Source organism: Dryas octopetala, chromosome 3 (genome assembly GCF_963921425.1).
Source record: "Dryas octopetala chromosome 3, drDryOcto1.1, whole genome shotgun sequence".
NCBI classification, from domain to species: Eukaryota; Viridiplantae; Streptophyta; class Magnoliopsida; order Rosales; family Rosaceae; genus Dryas; species Dryas octopetala.
This window is the reverse complement of record NC_141368.1, coordinates 11,618,187-11,635,873: the sequence shown is the minus strand read 5'-3', so window position 1 is coordinate 11,635,873 and position 17,687 is coordinate 11,618,187. Positions and strand designations below refer to the sequence as shown.

Genomic DNA, 17,687 nt, shown 5'->3' with positions numbered 1-17,687 from the left:
CCAATACCAAACTTCTAGATCTTCAATTGACCTAATATTTTAGAGGAATGATCTTTGAGTGACAAACTAATAAATGAACGGTTCAGATTGTTGAAAACACAATCGACATATAAGGTTCTACATATAAATCAGTGGTTTTTGCATTTGAAGAATAAAATTATATCAACTCTTTCGTTAAAACCTTGTAGCTTCAATAATTGTGAAGACCACAACATGATTATCACAATCAGAGCCATTCTTTATATATGTTCATACTCAAAGATCAACCCTGGAAAAAAGTGGCTCAATCGGAGTTCATCTACCGGTTCGATTATTATTATAAGAATCAAGATCGTTCATACATCCTAAATGCTAAACCTAACTTCTACATCTCCAATTGAGTTAATTTTTTGCATGGATGATCTTTGAGTGAGGCACTAAGGAATGATCGGTTCGGATCGTTAAAAACACAATACAAAAGTGATCTTCTACATACAAATACACTTGAAGAGTATAATTATATTAACTTTTGGGTAGAAATTTTGGTGATTCAACAATTTGTGAAGACTACAATATGATTTCAACGATCGGAACCGTTCATTCTATTCATTTATACTGGAAGATCATCCCTACAAAAAATCGGCTAAATCGGAATTCATCTCATACTTCGATTCGTATTACAAAATTTACAATCGTTCATAAGTTCAACCACCGTTAGCTAACTTCTACATCTCCGATTGAGCTAATTTTTTGCATGGATGATCCTTAAGTGAGGCACTAAGGAATGATCGGTTCGGATCGTTAAAAACACAATACAAAAGTGATCTTCTACATACAAATACACTTGAAAAGTATAATTATATTAACTTTTGGGTAGAAATTTTGGTTATTCAACAATTTGTGAAGACTACAATGTGATTTCAACGATCGGAACCGTTCATTCTATTCGTTTATACTGGAAGATCATCCCTGCAAAAAATCGGCTAAATCGGAATTCATCTCATACTTCGATTCGTATTAGAAAATTTACAATCGTTCATAAGTTCAACCACCATTACCTAACTTCTACATCTCCGATTGAGCTAATTTTTCGCATGGATGATCCTTAAGTGAGGCACTAAGGAATGATCGGTTTGGATCGTTAAAAACACAATACAAAAGTGATCTTCTACATACAAATACACTTGAAGAGTATAATTATATTAACTTTTGGGTAGAAATTTTGGTGATTCAACAATTTGTGAAGACTACAATGTGATTTTAACGATCGGAACCGTTCATTCTATTCGTTTATACTGGAAGATCATCCCTGCAAAAAATCGGCTAAATCGGAATTCATCTCATACTTCGATTCGTATTAGAAAATTTACAATCGTTCATAAGTTCAACCACCGTTACCTAACTTCTACATCTCCGATTGAGCTAATTTTTTGCATGGATGATCCTTAAGTGGGGAATTAAAAAATGAATGGTTATGATCTTTGGAAATACAATCGTATAGTATGCTATTACATATATAAAATTGTAAACAAAAAAATATTCTTACTTTGGGCGAGGAACTACAAATTTCGTCGCCCAAAGTGATCTTGGGCGAGGAACCTAACATTTCGTCGCCCAAACAAACTTTGGGCGACGAATTGTGAGGTTCCTCGCCCAAACCATTATTACAAAACAGGATGATCCTTTGGGCGACGAACATATTTCGTCGCCCAAACTCATTTTGGGCGACGAACATAATTTTGTCACCCAAAGTGTCTTTGGGCGACGAATTGTGAGGTTCCTCGCCTAAACCATTATTACAAAACAGGATGATCCTTTGGGCGACGAACATATTTCGTCGCCCAAACTCATATTGGGCGACGAACATGTTTTCGTCACCCAAAGTGTCTATGGGCGACGAAATGTATATTCCTCGCCCAAAATGAGTTTGGGCGACGAAATATTTTGTCACCCAAAGTAAGTTTGGGCGAGGAATATATATGTTCGTCGCCCAAATTATCTTTGGGCGACGAACATGTATATTCCTCGCCCAATGGATTTCTCAATTAATTGTTTGTTGTTAATGTTTAGGCGACGAAATGTGTTCGTCGCCCAAAGTAACTTTGGGCGAGGAAAGTGTGATTCGTCGCCTAAACCTCCTTTGGGCGACGAACATGTTCGTCGCCCAAACCTTTATAACTTTGAGCGACAAATTTTCTTGTTCGTCGCCCTAAATTTATTTGGGCGACGAATATATGTTCGTCGCCCAAAGTTTGGTCGCCCAAATATGTTTTTCTTGTAGTGAGTACACATACTAATATTATATTTAGTTTAATCTCATGCATAATCAGACAAATATATTACTTTACCAAAAAAACTTTGGTATTAATACCTGTAATATAAATTTTTATATACCAGTTAGTAATTCTTCACTTTTTATACGTAGAATTATGCCCGAATACTCTAATGGAGCCACTTAATTTTCTTCAATGTGTAATTTACTGGATGATGAATTACGCTATTTGTTCCTAATACGGCTCAATAGGTTCACACTAGCAACTCTAATAAGAGCTTGAAATGTTCCCAATCCGTTTATCTTGACTTTAGGAGACGACAGACTCTTTTGCAGACAAATTAATTCAAAGGGTTAAAAGAAAAACAAGAAAAGGTGTATGTGTATGGACCGACCCGCAATGAAACGATGCTTTGTAATGTGAAAATTGAGTTCCAAACAGTCATTAGGATGCTTAATTAATTAATTAACATTTTTATTAGGAAATGCCCCCCATGTTGTGGAATTAAAAAAATAAAAAACATGCATTATAGAAACAATTGAAAATTATGATTAAATATCAAATATCAATAGTTTTTCAGCAAAGCAGCAAAACACTAAATTTTTTTTAGTTTAGATACTCTAACCTAGAGCAAGATATTTTAGATTAGGTCACAAATCAGTTTGCTATACAGTTGTGACTGTTTTAAATTCATTAAAATTCAAAATTTATAAGGGTTTAATGCTTTTGATTTAGGTTTGGGGGATGAAATCCTATAACTCAGATACTAATTAAACATTAAAGTTTAAGCCTTACAAATATTGAAAAAACAACAAATCAATAAAAAAGTTATGATTGTTAGACCGTCATATCTCAATATTATCATGTTTTTTAAAATTGGTACTTAAACTAAAATGACATAAATGTTTTGATAATTAAAATAAAAAACATTACAATTTAGCACTTAAAACCAACATAACTTAAAAACAAATTAAAATTGTATAGCAAATTGATGGCCATGCATATATGTCTTAATTTGTGTATCATCTCATTCTAGCTAGCTAGCATATAGATCTCATGCATTAATTGCAAGCTCTGGCATTCTAGCTTGCTAGGTAGGCAATATATGCAAGTGAGCCCTTTTTTTATGTTAAACAAGGCATACTGCAAAGGAGAGAGTTCAAACTTTTTGGAAAAGATGTTCAATATATATATATGCAGTATGCTGGTTAAGGATTTCATCAGAGGTTTACACTCTACATTACAATAAAAAAAAAGTTAAGATAGGCCATTGAGAGAGTGACCAATTTGCTGGTTCCAGTTGTTGTCGTTGTTGGTGTTGTGGGGGGAGTTGGGAGGGCCTTTTCATGAGAGAGAGAGCCTATAGATAGTACAGTACTGTGGATGAAGTAACAGATGAATTGAAAATGAGTGGAAGGAGGAGACAGATGCGAATTGAATGAGAGAAATGTGATGTGGGGGTTCTCATAATTATTATAGTTAATATTCTCTTCTCTCTAGCTAGCTAGCTTTATTTTTTAGTCGTCTTTTTGCAGGCAGGGAGTTGAGTGTGGTCTGAGTGGACAAATTAAATTTGTGCATATATATTTTATATTGGAATATGATTTGGCCCCATGGCCCCCATCTCACTGGCTCTTTCGTTTTCCTTCTTTCAACTGTCATAGGCATGTATTGACGTGGATGGAAGTTTGATGTACCCCAATACTCATTGTCCTCGAGACTTCATTTGCATCTCTCTCTCTCTCTCTCTCTCTCTCTCTCTCTCTCTCTCTCTCTCTCTCAACATCAAATTTATTCATTGTGGTAGATGATATAGCATTATTTTACTTGTTAGAAATAAGCTAAATTTAGAATATGTTTCTATTAGAATTAACAAATAACATTTAATTAATTTAAGTGTTTTGATTAGTTAAGTCTTTGGGTTATGCTGGTTAGTTTAAGTGGTAAAAGTGTATGTCCTAATGAATTAGGATTATGCATGATAGGTTTAGAGTTCTATTATTCAATAAAACCAAAAAGTGTTTTAATTTTCTATTTATGTCCATTATGATTAAGGTTGTATTTTATTCTAATATTTTTTAATCAATCGGGTTAAAATTACATAAAGAAAACTATTAAGGCTATCTCCAAGCTAGTTATCACTTTTGAGTTTGACCGACGTAACTTAATTAACATATAATTAACCCCTCTTTCAAGCCTCACCTACAATTTTTGTGATTATATATAAAGCTAGCTACTTCCATGACACCAAGATCCACAACCTCTTTACCTGCTTGCTTCTTAAGTAACAATTTATATTTAGCACTTAATTTGTGGGGGCAATAACAATATTCTTCAGAGTAGGGCTACAATATTTACTACATTAATTACTAATTTTGTTCACCGGCCAAATGGTGTAGATGAGTTTAACAAAATACCATCATCAATATTTGTTATGGGTTCCATATATGCATACTAAACATTGTTGAGAATAATGTGGAGCAATGTCCCACATCGGAAAACTAGAACTTAGCATATGTGCTTATAAGTGTTGGACATCTTCACCCAAAACCAATTGGCAATGGGTTGAGAGGCCCAACACTTATAAGCACATATGTTAAGTTCTAGTTTTCCGATGTGAGACATTGATCCACATTACTCTCAACAAACATTACCATATATTAATAATTCAAAAAGAACCAAGAAAGAGAGAAAATTCATCAGTTAATGTACGTTTAATCTAGCTTAATTCGTTCAGATGTTCTTTCAAGTTCTTTGTGTAGTGCAACAAGTAGTTACTTACTTTGACATTTAATTATAATACTGGAGATGTGGAATTTGACTGCATGTGCCAAATATTCCCACAAATGAATGAACAAAATATAAAAATGTGGCAGAATTAGTACTATTTATTACAAGCAAGCAACGAATATCATTGAAGCGAGGGTCCTAGGGAATATGAGATACGTCGATGTGGGAATTAATAGTTACAAAAACTAGCTAGTTTATGAACTTTAACTTTTAAAAAGTATATATATGCTAGCTAGATTATCAAATTTGTTTATTAATTAATATACTTGTTATAAATGAATTAGGTTTACTGTGAGTGCTTAACACAAAGGAAACTAACTACATGACATGATTCAAGCTTAATTCAAAACTAAAACTTTATTGTTTGCTTAAGATACTCTTTAGCTTATTTAGATAATATTAGGAGTATTTTGGCCAAAAACAAAAAAGATAATATTAGGAGTATTAAATGCTATTTATCTCCAAATATTGATTAAGGATTGTTTTTTCTATTGATCGAAAGGATATTATTGTTGTGTGTTTCAACTTTTAATTAAACCTTTTTTATTTTGAAAATTAATTTTCCTATGTTCTTACTTCTTATCATAATTAATATCATAATTTATATAATAATAATAATAATATGAAATTACGTACCAAGAAAATAATATAAGATTAACTAAGATATTTATTTTGTGCTCCTACAAAGTTTACTTGGTCAGTAATTTAATTATTTTGTACACCTACTAGCTTTTTTTTGGTATTTATTTTGTTCACCTATTGGTTTTTTTAGTGTTTATTTTTGTGCACTTCCTAGTTTTTTTGTGTTTATTTTGAGCACCTACTTTTTTTTCCGTGTTAATTTTATGAACATATTGTTTCTTTTGTGTTATTTTAGGTACTTACAATTAGTTTATGTACATGAATAGGTTTTTTTTTTTGTTGATTTGAATTAATAATTATGAATAGATTTATTACATTGAATCATGAAAATCAATTGATTGAATAAAAAAAAATTCAATTCAATTTACTCTTATTAATGACAATGACAGATATACTTTGTAATTATAAAATGACTTTAGGTGTGTTTTAATCATAGGTGACTACAATTTTTGAATTTGGGCCTAATTAATAAACTAAAAAGTCAATGGGTACGTTAGAAGCTTTAAAAAAAGAGTTTAAGAAGTTGATATCCAATTAACCCTTAAATCATAACTGTGTAATTTAGATTTAAGGGTTTAAAAAAAACTCCGCTCACATTTTGGACTACAAATCCGTTTCATATCTTGTTCTCAACTCTTAAATAATAAATACATGATTAAAATCAAAATTTAAGCAAAAAAAATAAGAAAAAAAAAGTAGATCGAAGATCTAGATCCATACTATAGTACGTGCGTGGTATAAATTAATATATTTCCATTTTCGTGTAACTTAAGGACCACCAATATCATCCTCATTCCTCACTTGATCATTTCTGGTAATTAAGAGAAGGTGGATTTATGGGAGTTGAAAATTTCTAATTTCCCAAGCAATTAATATTTTAACAAATTAATTTTCCTTTCTGACTTTGACTTTCATCATCTTTTTTTGAAAAATAAACCAAATTTGCGGGAGTTGGAACACATTTTAAGCATGGTTTATTTTCTGCCACCAAAAGTGTAAGTTAAGCATGCGTCTTGTAAATGTTACCACTACAAGAAATGTGAGTAAAGCACACCCTCATTGGTGGCATAAAATGAGGTGACAATTAGGCAATAGGGACTGAAGTGCCTTGATTTTAATAAAAATGGGTGTCAATTGGGCAATAGGAATTAAAGTTCTCAATTACCACCCCATTTTGTGCCACCAATGAAAGGTGTGTTTTGCTCACATTTCTTGTAGTGTACTATTAAGCAAGAAAACGTGCGTGTATATCGCTAGCTAGCTAGCTAGGCTAATAAAATTTTCTATTGTCGATCATTTCAACACCTAATTGATCCATTTATGCCATTGTTTTGAATATGGTAATGGTAATATTGGATCTATATATTCTGAAAGGAATTTAATTTGTTGCTGTTCACAGCCTCGTCAATAGTCTCTCTATCCATATGGCTGGACTGTGTTGAACTCTAGCTCCTCAGTCCTATTTGTTGAGATCCAGATCTTCGACTTGTTTTTTCTCTCATTGTTTTTACTTAATTATATTCCAATTACACCCTAAATTTGAAATACAACTATTTATTATGCCCTTTTCTCTTTTTTTATTTTTTTCCTTGCAGGTATGGGCAAGCATGAAGTTGTCCCGGCTAGCTAGCTAGCTATATAGCCCTTGTAGTACGTACACAACCACACATTCCCTTCCTTAAGAATAATGATAATAATAATAATAATTTGTTTGTACACTGTATAGTACTGTGCATATATAGCTGCTAGCTAGGATAGAGAGAGAGAGAGAGAGAGAGAGAGAGAGAGAGAGAGAGAGAGAGAGAGAGAGAGAGAGAGAGAGAGAGAGAGAGAGAGAGAGAGAGAGAGAGAGAGAGAGAAGTGGGTGTGCAAGTCTTGTTTTCACACCCTGAGCTCCATAAACAACAACCTAGTTAAACAACTTAGGGAATAAGAAAGGAATATTTTCCAGTTAACGCTCCATTCATCACTCTGCGTTTACTGCTGGTTGACCAAACAATTAAACCAACACCCCTGAACCCTGCTGCCAATTCAAGCACAACCCAACAGGCCTAGCTAGCTACTTGTACCGCGGACAATTAACCACAGGCCAGTAAGAATTCAAGAAGAAGAAGAAGAAGAAGAAGAAGATCGACCAAGCAAGCAATAAGAAACATTGACTACTTAATGGAAGGAGAAAGAGTAGGCGGGGGGGTGCCCAGTAATTACGAGCTGCACGTGGTCTCACAAGCGGCGGCGATCGGCCACGAAATGGGGTTTGTGCAGCACTTCCAAGATCATCATCATCAGAATCAGGTTTTGAGTTTCTTGACACCCTCGTCATCACAGCATCAGCATCAGCCTAATAATTCTCATCATCATCATCATCACCAGCCACCTCTCAGCAGTGGCGGCACCACTTCCGCCGCCACCACCAACTCCGCCATGGGGTTTAGTCATAGTGATCTTGTTACCAGACCAGCTTCTTGGAATAATAACGACCAGCAGGTGCTTAATTTGCTTGTAATTATCTAGCTATATAGCTATATATTCAATTATTATTTCATTTAACTTTTCTAGTGTTGTTAATTGTGTCTGTTTATGGAAAAATCTAGGTGGGAACGTTGGATCCCAAGGCTGTTGGTGATGAAAATGGCACTAGTAATTATGCTAGTGATTGCAGCAACTCATGGTATATATATATATATGATCCACTCTCTCTCTCTCTCCCTAAATTAAGAGGTCGATGCATATATACATACACGCACAAATTAATATTGATGGGTGCGCATAGATATTCTTTAAGCTGTTGCAGCAGAATCTTAGAAAGATTTACCCACTTATGGAAGAGAATATTATTGCTTCTGTACGTTTCCAACATCAAGTAGCTATAGTTAGTGTTGCTTTAATTCTGTACACCATATTCGCTGCCTCTCTCTCTCTCTCTCTCTCTCTCTCTCTCTCTCTCCCTCTGCGTGTGTGCGTGCGCTAGATGCAGTACTATCATGTACTACGAATTGACACATTTATCAATACCCAAATTATGACAAGTATATATCTTTCCTTCTTTCTATTACTGATCATGCATATATTTTTCTTCTAATTAATTAGTATTTCCATTTAGATGCATGAGTGTGGCATTAATTCAATTAATTAGTAGATGATTGCATCATATATGTATATGATCAATTAGCTAGTATGATCAAGAGATCGAGCTTAATTGAAATTATATATTGGGTATTAGGTGGAGGAGCTCAAGCTCTGAGAAAAGCAAGATGAAGGTGAGGAGGAAGCTTAGAGAGCCAAGATTCTGTTTCCAAACCAGAAGTGATGTGGATGTGCTTGATGATGGTTACAAATGGAGGAAATATGGCCAGAAAGTTGTCAAGAACAGCCTTCATCCAAGGTACGTACGTACTTTTATTTCTTTTAATGCCTTTACCTTACATGATGATAATTACTATATATATTTATTGATGCTGATCTGAATGTGTTTATCTGTAATCTCTTGGGTCATTATATGGTTATAAACCATATGCAAAAGTCGTTCACTTATAAAATTCTGACAAATTTTATATAAATCTAAATTGACAACACCCCTTAAGGTTATATTAAAATAACGGGGCTTATATTTCAAAGTCCTAGAGCATTTATCTTCACACTCCATCATAAGAGTTCGATTATTACCCTCTCTCTTTCCGAATCAATATAAAAAAGTTTTAATACTATTCAATTGTGCTTACTATGTAAAGTTGTTACAATTACATTAAGTTATTAGACTGCATTGGACTATACTTAATTCCATTATATTAGGCTAAAATTATACTAGCCGAGAGTTAATTTGTAAGGAGTATACATATATATATATATATATATGCAGGAGGGATGTCTAGCTATTAATTTTAGTATTTGGATGTTTAGGGTCACATATTAATTAACCGGCCATTACAACTTTTATTATGGTTAATTCAAATTGTCGTTCTAAATTTTATTCACGTACTATTTTAATATAAACCCTAAATACTAATTAATAAGCCCCAAAATGACTGTACATTGGTGCTGACTCCTCACATTTTCCTTAAATATCTCAAATATTTAGTTAAGCTTTTTCTTTTTTTGATAGAAATATTTAATTAAGCTTATTATATCCGAACAAAATGTAACAATTGTTTTTCCTTAATTGAGCTCCTGATTAATAATTGTTTGGTGTCTTGAACTAATTTTTCTTTTTTTGAAATCTTGAGTTTTAATTAATTAGTTGATAAGATAAGAGGTTTTTCCTCTATATGCAAACGATTAATTGGATTCTGACTAAATCAAATTAAACGACTGATATTTCAATTTTGAAGAAATGAGAGAAAATGAAGAAGAGGGGAAACAGAAAGTGTTTTTCTTTTTTTGTTAGGAAACAGAAAGTGTGGGAAGGGGGAATATTCTCTCATTATTCCATGCAGGTGCAGGTTACCGCCCAGAAAGCACAAATCCTTCGTAGGTTAGAGAGACTGTTTGATATTAATTAATAATGGTATAGATTAGCAAAGAAAAGGAAAAAAAGAAAAAAACAAAGGCTTTTTCTATGATATTTAGGAACCATCATGGATATTTATAGTGTTTCCAATTCAAAATTATCCCTTCTGCAATGTTCTTTTCTTTTTTTTTGTCCCTTCTGCAATATTCAGACAGGCTTTTTCCTCTCGTGATATTGGAGTTTAATTATGCGGACTGCGGACAGTTCATAATTATGTAGGCCTTTTAACTTATCTCTATATACAGGACCTATATATACTATTATGACATATTGTTGAATTCATTGATAGAACTTTACCCTTACAAACCTGGCTTAAAGGGTATCCATGTGATTGAATACTGCATATTTTGAAAGTATCCAGGTGATATGGCCGGGATTATGCTAACAATAAGTACCTGATAGAAAGAAACTTCTTATCATAGTTGTATACAACTTTTATGTCTATTTCTCTCGACCCGTGCTAGGTCATGCATGTAGTAAAAGAGATAGACACAATGAGTGTATACACACGTTACACAAAAGTTTTTCTCACATTTAATTTAGATACCTAATCTATAAATATTTATCATAATAAAATGTTCTTTAGATTTATAGCTATGGTTATGAACTAGCTATTGTCTAGTACGTAGTGGTATTTTTCTTCTTAATTATAAAAGATGTCATAAGTTTGAATCTCTATCCCTGAATTAAAAAAAAAAAAAAAAGATTTATAGCAAGAGCCATGGGCAAAATATTAATAAAAGATATGTCGCTTAGGGAAATAGTAACTTATGCTTAAGTTTTTTGTGTCTATTTGGGAAATAGCAATTTATACTTATTTTTTTTAATAGATTACTCCTAAGTCATGTTTTTTAAAGATTTTTAATTGGAAACTCAGCCAAATAAAAAATTAAGTTTCAATTCCAATATGTCCATATACGTGCAGAGTTGAAAAAATACACTACCAAGGCTTGGCAGGCCTCGATACCCTACCGAGCGCTCGCTCGATGGATGCAAATGCCAGATGCATCTGCATATGCACATTTTTAGGTTGCAGATATCTTTTTTATAGATTGCAGATGCATCTTTTTAGGTTGCAGAGATTACATGTTTTAGGTTGTAGATGCAGGTTTTAGGTTGCAGAGACAGCTGTCAAATGCAGGTTAGGTTGCTTAGATGCATCTGCTGAGCGCTCTACAATTCCCACCAAGTGTTCGGTAAACACTTTGGGCTTCTACTTAATTTTTTGACCGGCTGGATTTTTAATTTTATTTTTTTTTTCATTTTGGGTTTCTAATTAAAGCACCCTTATTTTTTTGTGTTGATATTATATTTGTGTTCAAAACAATGTAACGGCATGCTTTAGAGGTGACCCTAACTATTATATATATTGAACATAATATCAATGGAGAATTTGGACTCTTGGCTGGAATTCCCTTGATCAACGGACTATATATTGTATTAATTCTCTGCTAGAGTATAAAACAATTGATGGCCCAACAAATTTTATCATTTTCCTCTATCTTTTTGTATCAAAATTACATCGGTCTGAAATTATTTTTTGGCTATATTATATATGCAACTTCTGAAATATTCAGTAGTACTATTTAAATTTGTTAATTTTGTGCTGAATTGAAACTGAATATATGCCATGCAGAAGCTACTACCGGTGTACTCACAATAACTGTCGAGTGAAGAAGAGGGTTGAACGACTGTCTGAAGATTGTCGAATGGTAATAACAACCTATGAAGGTCGACACAACCACTCCCCTTGTGATGACTCTAATTCATCTGAACATGAATGCTTCACCTCCTTCTAATTAATCATATATATATATATATATATATATAGCTCATGAATTACAGAACAAAATTGTAGTACCATATATTAATTTTTGTAATCATATTACAATTAATGTATTGATGAATTAGCTTGTTCTCTATACAGTCTCTTGTCAAATTGATCATTAATTAATGTGCGGGTTTGGTTTGCTATTTATATATTGTATTAAGTTCAATTTCCAAAGGTACTACCTCTTCACCCAAACTTAATTTCCAAAGGCGCACACAGTTGATCGATGCATATATGTATGTGAGTTCCATGCATATTGTGGCCGGGTTAAACAATTGATGTATGTGGGTTACCTAACTTACCTTACCTCTTCACATATATAAGGTGCAAAGAGTGGATTTTAGGTTGATCTAAAACAACTCTTCTCTGCAATTCTTTTTCTTGCAACTCAAAAGCGTATAATATTGAAGTTAACAACTGTTTGATACAAAGGAACACGTACGGAGGACGAAAGCAAATCCATGGAGACGTGCAATTTGACTGCCACAGGCCCACACAAGCTAAAATACCACCACTCCACCACTTGCATGTGAGCCTAGAGTGGACTTTGTAAACTGCCCCTAAAAACCCAGCCCAATAAATTTAGGGCCCAACCAACTCATCAATGAAAAACTTGATTCCATACTTGATTATTAACATATTTTAGTTAGAAATGTTTAACTCTATCTAAATTTTAGTAGACTTAATCCTTGGATTTACCATTAGATGCAATTCCTGATCTTTTTGTATTGGAAAAAGCTAACGTGATAGTATTTGTTATATGTGGAGAATGAAGATTCGAACTTGAAACATCTTTTAACAAAGTAAAAAAATAATATCATTAAATGAGTATATATTCTCCCAATTCCAATAAAGGGCAACTAGGTATAGTTATACTATGAGCTGACGATATATGGATAGAACTTATAGAGGGTTCTCAAAAAACAAGTAATTTGTATTGAGATAAATACCATTAGATAAATACTATTAGTAACAAGTAACTTATAGGTCGTAGTTGTTGGGTAGCCCATGTTGGAATGGTAGTAGAATTGCCCACTTTATACCCAAGTTCTATCCCTCACCCCAAGTAACTTATAGGTCTTGGCCTTTATTGAGATAAATACCATTAGATTCAAGTTCTTAATTTGTATTGGAAAGGGTAGTGACGTATTCAATAGCAAATACCCAAGCTAAAAATTGCTATCAAACCCATAATCGGGCTCCAAAACTCAACCCAAAATGCCATCAAATTGCAGTGTATAAAATCCTTACAGAAAATAAAATATGTAAAAAAAGATAAATAATTAATTAATCAAGTTAGCTTTAATTAATGTATGATTTTATAAATAGTAAATTACTAAAAAGTTTATTTTAGAGTCTTTTGTACAGGAAAAAAAAAAAAACCCACTTAAAAGTTGGAATGATAAATAGGTTTTTTTTTTCATGATTTTTTTTTTTAAAATTAAGCAAATTGTCACGGTCGCATTGTTCGGCCATGTTGCCAACAATGATTGTCATGCACTGTGTGACAGTAATAATGGTTGTCACTGCCAAATAGTAGTAATTAATAGAGTATATTTGCAATTTAAATAATTACTGTCTCACAGTAACAATGATTGTCACTGTCAAATAGTGGCAATTAATAGAGTATTTTTGTAATTTAAATAATTACTGGCTCATGGTAACAATAATTGTCACTACCAAATAATAGTAATTAATAAAGTATTTTTGTAATTTAAATAGTTACTGTTCTATAATAATAATGATTGTCACTGTGAAATATAACAATTAATAATTGAGGAATGCTAGCCACAGTCGACCAAAGTTGTGTGTACATGGCACAAACTTTCTTTTCTCTCATTTCTCTCGTCTCCTCGTGACTTTCTCTTTCTCTTCTTTCTTTCTCGCTTTTTTCTCTCCTCTTTTTCTCTTCTTCCGCATTTCGAATGTTGGCTCCACCCGGCCTGGTACCAGACCCAGCCATGAAAGGACGGGTTGGCTTGTCACCGCCAGGTTTGCTTCTTAGCCCACACGCCCGAACAACTCCAGGTCTTACCCCAGCAACAAAGTTGGAGGACTCACGGGTCAGGCAACGTCTTTGACCCGTATTTGGCTCCGGTCACCTCCCTCGGACAAAGCCACCGACGCTAGAGGACCAGCTTGGTACCTGTATTTTGGAGGTGTTTGATACAAAGCTGATATATATAGTTTTGGAATGTTATTGATGGAAATGGCTGGAAGAAAGAAGAATTTGAATGCAGACATAGAGCATTCAAGCCAATTTAGTCAAATCTACTTTCCTACTTGGGTTTTTGACCAATTGAGTGAAGGAAAGGACATAGAATTAGGAGATGCCACTGAGGAGGAAAAGAAAATCATAAAGAAGATGATCATGGTGGCATTGTGGTGCATACAATTGAAGCCTAGTGAACGACCTTCGATGAATAAAGTAGTCGAGATGCTTGAAGGAGAAATTGAGAGCCTCCAAATGCCTCCAAAGCCTTTTTTGTATCCACAGTGGCAGAGTCTGCAGAGATCAATTTGATTGCAGATGAAGTTAAATGATTTATTGTTATGTGCATGCTTAAGGGGAAACTTAACATCCCTACTCAATAAGGGCAATTAAACTTCTCTTTGTAAACTTTTTGTCCAACAAACTTCTCTTTGTATTTGATAGCACAAATATACTCTTATTTTTAGTTTTAAATGATTAAGCATAATTAAGCTTTGCAGCAAAGGCTTTGCTTTAGATTTCTAATAGCTATCTTGATGTGCAAATTCAATCTTTGGATGTATATATGGGACGGAAATAAGACAAATTTGGTTTCTTGCTTTGTAAACAATGATATTGGGATTAGAAGTCATTTTGACATTTTTGATATGCATGAAAATGGGTATCTTGAGTCTGATGTGTGTTGGATGCTCATAGATAGAATGGGACTCAGCCTCCTTTAAATTGCAGGCCCATTTAGCTATTTACATTTGAAGCCCACTTAATTAATTTATTTGATTTTGGGTCAAACCCACTTATATAATCAATTATATAAGTTCATTGCCCATACGTGGGCTTTACCTTAAATCAAATTTGTTTTTCGTCACCTTTTTTTAAATATAATCAATAGTATGGTTTGTTATAATCAATATAATCCCTTAAAATATTATATTTTTTATTAATATGTATTTATTTTATACTTTATAATCTAAAATTATGAAATTTAAAATTATTTAAAAATATTAAATATTGGACTCATTTGCAAGCTCTAATTGAGACATTTTCAATGGTTTAATTTAAATAATTAAAATTATAGTTTTTAATTTGTAAGAGATTATACAAAAATATTAAAAAATGTATAGGTATTGACTTATACAATTGACTTAAATCATTGTAGCAAAATAGTTTCATGTTAAGTTAATAATTGATTCAATTAAAAAATAAGAATCAATATAATTAAATTGAATTGCCAATTGACACCACTGCACAGCACATGCTCAAAACCAGATCTAAAGCAAGACAAATAAGAAGCATGAAAGCATCAAGCAAATTCTAAGAAAGAGCAAATAACCCATAACTGAAATTGCTTGGAGTACTATATCCTTGAGTTTGACAACGGCAAATATTTCTCTGCAATCGAACGGTGGAGATGATAGTGGTTGTGGCCACGCAAGGTTATATCTTGATTGTTTGTCTTGTCCATATCTTGAAGAATGAGGACCCTGAACCCTATATCAATCAATCAATCAATTTTCCAAGAAGCTTTTTGGCAATATTGAAAGACACTGAGCTTTCAATCAGCCCTCGCTTTCAAGTTTATATATATATATATATGATATATCAACCAATCAATCAATTTATTAATTTTTCAAAAAGTTTTTTGGCATTATTGAAAGACTTTGAAAGTTGAAACAGCCCCCGCTTTTCAAGACTATATAGACTATATATAATTATCAACAAATCGATCAATTTATTAATTTATTAATTTTCCAAAAAATTTTTTGGCATTATTGAAAGACTTTGAAAGTTGAAACACCCCCGCTTTTCAAGTCTATATAGACTATATATAATTATCAACAAATCGATCAATTTATTAATTTATTAATTTTTCAAAAACTTTTTTGGCATTATTGAAAGACTTTGAAACAGCCTCTGCTTTTCAAGTCTACTGTCTATATATACTTATCAACCAATCAATTAATTTATTAATATTCCAAAAAGATTTTTGGCATTATTAAAATTTGAAAGACTTTGAAAGACTATATATAATTATCAACAAAATCGATCAATTTATTAATTTTCCAAAAATTTTTTTGGCATTATTGAAAGACTTTGAAACAGCCCCTGCTTTTCAAGTCTACTTTCTATATATAATTATCAACCAATCAATTAGTTTATTAATATTCCAAAAAGTTTTTTTGGCATTATTGAAATTTGAAAGACTTTGAAACAGCCCCCGCTTTCAAGTCTATATATAATCAGTAGTGCTACATATACCACATTTTTATACCATAATTTTATACCACCTTATGTGGCAACTTACATGGCATTCATACATTGGATATTAAAAAATAAAAAGAAAAACCCAAAAAGAAAAAGAAAAACTTTGTCCAATAAAGTAATGACACGTCAGATGGTATAAAAATGTGGTATAAGAATGAGGTAAGTATAGCATTATTCATATATAATTATCAACCAATCAATCAATTTATTAATTTTCCAAAAAGTTTTTGGCATTATTGAAAGACTTTGACCTTTCACACAGCCCTTGCTTTTGGCATTATATGCTCTGCTGAAAAGAACTAGATATTCTTAGATACAACCGTCCTATGCAACCTTTTTCTGGCATTGTTTTATTAAGAAGATTAAAACATTATTATAAAAACAACTATCAATATAGGCATGGATCGATGATACCGTCATACCGCTGTGAAATAGCAAATTTGGCATAATGATAAATCATAATCAAAATTTTAAAGGTTTATTGATTTTAATAACTTTTTATTTTAATTACTAAAATTACATTAACATTTAGATCAGATACTACTTGAAAAATTAAATAAAATAATAAAATAAAAAGTATTAGAATTTACAAATAATACATCACATGTCACTATAATAAAAAAATAAAGATAATAATACATCACAAATATTATATTAATTTATACTATATTGTATTTTTTTAAAAAAATTAATTCAGTCAACTTAACTGTGACTGTCTTGGTAAATTGAAAGAGACAACTCACACAACTATACTATGTATTATTTTGAGTAAAAGTATTGTTTTGACCTTCATTTATATTATATTGTAGTATAATTTCTCTAAAAAAATTCAATTAAGTCACAACTTAACTGTCTCACAACTTAGATGTGACTGTCGTTCAGTCAGAACTAAATTTAAAATTATGAGTGTCATACAGTCATAACTAAATGTGAAATTGAGACTATATTAGCATTCCAAATAAGGGTCGTAAAATTATTCATGCATCTAAATTAGATTCCCTTACTGGGATAAAAGGAAATAAAAAGTCGGGTTAGGAACTCGAAAAGAGACTCTAGCTAACACGACACAGCTGACTCGATTATCAATGGTTTTATGCCCTGCTACCTTTTCTAGAGCTAACTCCAATTACATTCCCTTTTTTTGGGTCAACAATTACATTCCCTTTGTTTCCACGTAAGTACGTAACCCTC

At 32.4% G+C, this 17,687-nt stretch overlaps 1 protein-coding gene across 2 annotated transcripts; it reads left to right on the top strand.

Annotated features, from left to right (window-relative positions):
- Window positions 1–7,565: 7,565 nt before the first annotated feature.
- WRKY12 (WRKY family transcription factor) lies at window positions 7,566–12,009 on the top strand. 2 transcript variants are annotated; one of them, XM_086236418.1, is made up of 4 exons: window positions 7,566–8,171; window positions 8,279–8,355; window positions 8,908–9,069; window positions 11,828–12,009. In XM_086236418.1, exons 1-4 carry the CDS (start codon window positions 7,851–7,853, stop codon window positions 11,988–11,990), a joined length of 723 nt encoding a protein of 240 aa, XP_086092544.1. In that variant the 5' UTR covers window positions 7,566–7,850; the 3' UTR covers window positions 11,991–12,009. The 2 variants fall into 2 exon arrangements, with proteins under 2 accessions (XP_086092544.1, XP_086092543.1); XM_086236417.1 differs by having other exon boundaries at window positions 7,566–8,186.
- The last annotated feature ends 5,678 nt before the right edge of the window (window positions 12,010–17,687 follow it).

Bases quoted from the DNA above. Each gene is read 5' to 3' on its own strand.
- WRKY12 (XM_086236417.1), top strand. From the start codon at position 7,851: ATGGAAGGAGAAAGAGTAGGCGGGGGGGTGCCCAGTAATTACGAGCTG. The intron at 8,187-8,278 runs GTAATTATCTAG...GGAAAAATCTAG, and splicing joins AGCAGGTGCTTAATTTGCTT to GTGGGAACGTTGGATCCCAA. The intron at 8,356-8,907 runs GTATATATATAT...ATTGGGTATTAG, and splicing joins AGTGATTGCAGCAACTCATG to GTGGAGGAGCTCAAGCTCTG.